This window comes from Garra rufa, chromosome 9 (genome assembly GCF_049309525.1).
Source record: "Garra rufa chromosome 9, GarRuf1.0, whole genome shotgun sequence".
NCBI classification, from domain to species: domain Eukaryota; kingdom Metazoa; phylum Chordata; class Actinopteri; order Cypriniformes; family Cyprinidae; genus Garra; species Garra rufa.
In genome coordinates this window covers 30,152,798-30,158,797 of record NC_133369.1, presented here as the reverse complement: position 1 = coordinate 30,158,797, position 6,000 = coordinate 30,152,798, and the positions used below count along the sequence as shown (strand labels likewise).

General features: G+C 35.6%; 1 protein-coding gene across 1 annotated transcript; it reads right to left on the bottom strand.

Annotated features, from left to right (window-relative positions):
• Window positions 1-1,060: 1,060 nt before the first annotated feature.
• Window positions 1,061-2,389, bottom strand: LOC141343323 (trypsin-2-like). The gene is made up of 6 exons (XM_073847915.1): window positions 2,320-2,389; window positions 2,060-2,210; window positions 1,726-1,976; window positions 1,493-1,626; window positions 1,303-1,404; window positions 1,061-1,206 (listed from the first exon to the last, which is right to left on the bottom strand). The coding sequence occupies exons 1-6, from the start codon at window positions 2,357-2,359 to the stop codon at window positions 1,159-1,161; spliced, it is 726 nt and encodes a 241-aa protein (XP_073704016.1). The 5' UTR covers window positions 2,360-2,389; the 3' UTR covers window positions 1,061-1,158.
• Between the last annotated feature and the right edge of the window lie 3,611 nt (window positions 2,390-6,000).

Genomic DNA, 6,000 nt, shown 5'->3' with positions numbered 1-6,000 from the left:
AATAATCTGAATATTTTCAGCGATTAACAATTTAAATTCTGCTCTAATCCTACTGCACCTCAAACCTACTGTATTCCGCCAAAGAGGACTGCGGCTGCAAACGCATCGTTATTTGGATTACTTTTTTGTACAGCTGTTGACATTTTTGCAATAAATAAATGATTATGATTGCACTTTGCTGTCTTTCATATTTTTATTGCTGTACAGAGATAGTTAACGTTAGGTTTAGAGGTAGGAGTGGGATTAGCAACTATAAAAATATTTTTATATATTGCAAATGTATTTTGAAATAGGTTGTTTTTTAAATAAAGGTTTCAGAGTCAAGGATATCAGATTGTGTGTATATGTACTGTACCTACCCTGTAACTTCGTTGAACAAGAGGGTAACAATTCCCACTTTAATTTACAGCCCGCAGATGTCGCACTTATCTACATGGAACAAGAGTATATTTTCCCAGTTCTTTGCAGGTTGCATATCTGGGTTGTTACCTCCTTATTACCCAAATTTAACATATTGTCCCCTTATACCTACATGTTCGTTCTATATGGGTACACTATAATTACAGAAACATACACCGTAACTTCAGTTTACTTACGTAGTTCTTTGCGGGCTGTAATCTAAAGCGTTACCGTCATTTTATGTGCTTTCTCTTCACTCGTCAAATTTCTAGGACAGTTTTTTAGACTAGTGGGGCTCATTTGCAAAACTACAGGCCGGCACTGGTAACCATATTTGCTTGTCTTTTACATTTCCTTTGTTACCCAATGTCTTTCTGAAAAAAAAACAACAACTGTCTTTTCTAACAACTGGTTATCTGTATTTTTTAAATTAATTAATTAATAATTATTATTTTTTAAAAATATTAAAGACTCTATTTAAAGGCCTATTTTTAGCCTTCTGCTAAATTATTAACATGATACAGACACTTGTGTTGTGTGTTTGGTGAGTAAGAGTTTGCTAAGAGCAGCATAAATTTAAATGCAGGCCTGTTTAAGTACTTAAAACAATATATTTGTATTTATTGGCAAATACAAAATGAAGCACTTGGAGGAAGCAGAATATTTTAAAATGCTTTTATTTTTACAGGTTTTAATCTCCAAAACAAAGAAAACTGATAGATTGTAGATTTGGAGGCTGTATGTGATTTCATGTCAGCTTTAGTTGCTGCTCATGGTGTCGGCGATCCATTGGCTGAACATGCACACCTTGAAGAAAAGAGAATTCAAAAAATCATATAAGTGCTTCATATTAACTAAACATATTGTTTTGTACCAATTATTAAACAACAACAGCTATATTACCTTGGAATAGACACCAGGATGATTCTTCTCAGCACAGCCATAACCCCAGGACACAATACCGTGCAGCTGACCATTGCAGACCACAGGGCCACCAGAGTCACCCTGAAGAAGAGAAACATAACAACTGGTTATTATTAAGAGAGTCTCAATTAATAGTCATGCAACAAATTTTTTTCTTGTTATCCTCTACCTGACAAGAGTCCTTTCCTCCCTCCAGGTATCCAGCGCAGAACATGGTACTGGTGATCATACCAGGGTAGGAGTTGTTGCAGTCGCTGTCGGAGAGGATGGGGATCTCCAGACACTGGAGCTTGTTGGAGTCAGCTACAAAGATTTAAATACAACAGCAACAATTTAGGAGTCAACCAAAGTGCTATGAACATGAAGTGTGAGCATAATGACATCATAAATCCTAACACTTACTAGAGCTCATGGTGTCTCCCCAGCCAGTAACACTGCACATGGTGCCAGCGGAGGCACAGCCACTGGGCAGAGACACAGGCTGCACATACCCGTTGAGGGAAGCGGGAGCGCTAAGCTTGATCAGCATGATGTCACTGTCAATGGTCCAGGAGTCATAGTTGGGGTGGCGGATGACCTTTGCGGAATCTATGTACTGTTCAGATCCCTCATTGACCACAATGTTGTGCTCACCCAAACGGACCTCAATACGCCTGAAAGACAAAGTCCAATGCTGTTTAGAATTGAAGAAACCAATGGGTCGATACATGAACTACACTGTGAAGGCATCACTTACGACTGGTAGCAGTGAGCAGCAGACACAACCCAGTTCTCGTTGACCAGAGAGCCACCGCAGAAGTGGTAGCCAATGTTCAGAGACACCTGCCAGGGCTGGGAATGGGGTGTGCACTCATAGCCACCAACAATCTTGTCATCATCCAGAGCAACTACACAAATAAGAGAGTATCATTAGTATATTGATTTGCTGTTTCTATTATTACCTGTAAAGTAATTGCCATCAGTGAATGGCAAGAGTAGAGATGAGTCTCTACTCACAGGCGGCTCCAAGGAGCACCAGGAACACCAAAGACCTCATGACTGCTGATTGAACCTTTTCGATGAAGGTCTCGATCTACCCTCCGAGTATTTATAGGACTGTTAGCCTATTAATCCACGCCCAAGCGGTCTGCCATTGACAAATCAGCTACAAAAGACTTATCTGAAGTAATACACTATCATTGTGTCTACATAAAGAGATACAGTGTTATAACTTGATTATTTTAATGTTAGAATGTTAGGGTTGCATTGGCACCCAGTGTATAAATATATAGTAAAAAGATGTATTTTTTTATGCTTACTTAGTGTAAAAGCCATAAAGCCTAAACCTTCTTAATAGTAAAAGTCACCTGCAATACAATAGTATATATATATTATAGGAAACAAATTAGAGCAGGGGTCTTCAAAGTTTTACAGGGCAAGGACCCCTTTGGCAATATAGACATAGAGCAGGGACTTCCTGAATCAAAATGTGTTAATCAATGCTATAATATTAATAGAAACTAACCATATTATGATTAAAAATAAAATATACGTATATTAAGAGAAGTAGATGAGAACTATGCACATTATTGATATTGCACATGAATCACTGACTGTATATTACTTTATATTGTAAATATATGATATTTGTGCATCATAACAAACAAACATGCCGAGATAAAAATCATGATTCATTAGTTTGCAGTTGATTTGCAGAGTCATACATTTGCATTTACCTGAACTTTACTTTCAGATGGACAAATAAACATTTACTTGAACTTTAGCTTTAAGTTTACTAAACTTTAACATTTTAATTTTACTGTGAGATGGACCATCTGGTGTATCTGAAATTAGTGAGGGTTTTCTAATAGAGTACAGATGTAATGTGAAAACAACAGCTCCAACATAACAAGAAGAGCAATGAACAGTGAGACATTTAAAATTATTTACAAGCCATTAATTTAGCATATAATTGGAAGGAAATGTAAAAATATTATATTTATGTAAATATTTTTCTAGTCATCTACACTGTAAAAAGTTTTTACTAGTTTCAACTTAAAACTTATGTTTAGCAGCTGCCTTAAAATGTTAAGTGAAATCAACTTAAGTCATTTAAACTCACAAGTTAAATCAACTTATTTTGATTGTAATAAGTTAAAATGACTTGCAGTTTTAAGCTGATTTAACTTAAAAACTTAAGGCTGCTACTGAACTTAGGTTTTTAAGTTGAATCTGGTAAAAAAAAAAAAAACTTTTTTGCAGTATATTAGACTGCATTTACATTGTGTTGATATATTTTCACATGCCATATTTTTGTCCCTTGGTAGTATCACTATAGACCCTTTCACACAGTGCGTTAATGAAAATGGACAGAGTGCCTTCTGTGTAAATGCAAACACAACCCAGAATTGATTCTGGGAACGGTCCCAGGATAGGAACCTAGTAACATTGCCAGAACCAGTCCCGGAACGAGCCCTGTGAACAATAGGCTGGACCAATGGGTGTGTCATGGGCTACAGTTGCATCACTAGGAATTCTGGGCCCTGTGCACTGAATTTTCTGTGGGGCCCTCTTAAAATCTAAATAAAGTATATATTTGTGGAACGATAGGTGCCACATTACATGTCACATCTTAATGTCACGTGTATTCATGGGATCTTTACAAGATGTGTCTGAGTGCAAGCACAGACTCTGGAAAATCACTGCCAGTGTAAATTTCTTTATATGTGTATTTTCCAGAATCTCTCTGTGAAAGAGTTCAACTGCAGCTTTAGAGTAGAGGGCATCAATACAAATACAGAATTCAAAATCTTGCAATAAAAAGCAATTCAGTCAAATGTAATTTATGCAGTATTTCATATCTTTAACCACCTGGGGGAAAATCAACCCATGGCAACAGTTTAAAAGCAGCTTAATTCCATGGGGAAAAAACAAGCTGCAGAAGTCAGCTTTGACTGATCACGGCTCAAAAAGTAACCCAGTCAGCAAACAATTTTGGCCCAGATTTGGCATGCATCTGGCACAGCTGGCATTTATCCGGCACTGGCATACAGCATGTGGGCCAAACATGGCCCGAGTTTGGCAGAGATGGTACCGGTTTTAAGGCGGCACACAAGACCTGGGCCAGATGTCAAATGTAGTATTTGGCCCAGATGTCAAATATAGATATGTGGCCCACATAAGATTGGCCATATTTCACCCACATTTCAAATATTTTTTATATAAAATCCCAATGTTTTAATACACAAAGAAGTTTCCATCTTCATGTTTGCATTCTGGGTCTAATGCCTTGAAGTTAATCCAGGCAACAATGAAGATTTAATTATTTAAATTATGAAAATCAACTGTAATTGTTTGATTTCAGTTCATAAGTTTTTTTTTATGCCATGAATGTACACCAGTAGACTTTACTTTTCATAATTTATTAACATTTCTATAATGTGATTAAATCCTGCATTCAAAATTATAGCTAACCCTGGTGGATTAAAATGAAATTATGAAACTATTTATTTTCAACACCACACAACATTATTTAATCACAGTCAAAGTAACTATGAAATGTGCAACAGCAACAATACTAATGGCTTTATGGTTTTTATACATTTAAAATTAAATGTATTGTTTTTACGTTTGTTTGTTTACTGGAAAAACTTTTACCCAGCGCGCACCATTCAGGATTTCAAAAATCCCGGAAATGCGAAATTAGCCTATCAGAGCCCATCAGAGCAATTTTTTTTTTCAAAAGGCGTTAATTGTCATTTGCAGTGCTTAATGGGATTGTAGTTTTATTTACCCACTTGGCTGTAACACACAGTCTCGTATTTTTGTCTTTTTGACAATTTTTATTTTTATTTTATTTCAGATCGAATGTTTTAAATGTTGTGATTCACGTTGTAGCTGGTTGTTATGATTTATGACTTATAACGCTTTAATTAACAAATCTTCAATAAGGAAAAGTGAATACAAATACTCCCGGAACCATATGTCTTTTCAAAAAAGCAGGCGGACGCTGCAGTCTTGCACAGACTTCTGAAACCAAAGCGGTAAGTGCGAACATACGCATATGTATCGTTGCAAGTTTACTATATTCTTCTTACATTTTGCTTCGGATTTATTAATTAATTGACGGTACACGCGAGTGCCCTTGTTTTAGCAGCACGTGAACGCAGTTTTAATCTACGTGTTGTAAATACAATAAACTATGTCACTAACTTTACTCCTGAAAAAGTCAGTATTTTTCTTATGTCACTTAAATTTAATCGTCTTTGACAGATGATTAGGGTTATAATTAATTGTAATGGTATTTGTTGTTGGAGCCAATGTAACGTTATATATTAAATTACAGATAAAATTATGCATTTTTGTTGTACCAATGTTTTGGAATTTCATTAGTGGTGTATGTCATGTTGAAATTGAGTAAATGCTTGGAAAGGGGTATACATGTTTCTTTATTCTACTTCACCTTGAATGTAATTTATTTAAATTAAACTAAACTATTTATAAATGGGCATCAATAATCATTGTCAATACACTCCAAATGTTACAAGAGATTAATTGTTGTGCAAAAATTGGTATCACCTTTATAGTGACCAAAATGATTACAATAACCAGTTGTTATTGATGTTCAAAAGTGCCTGGAATGACACCCAAATCATTTCAAGTTTTATGTTTAAAATATGCAAACAAAAAGTAATTTGA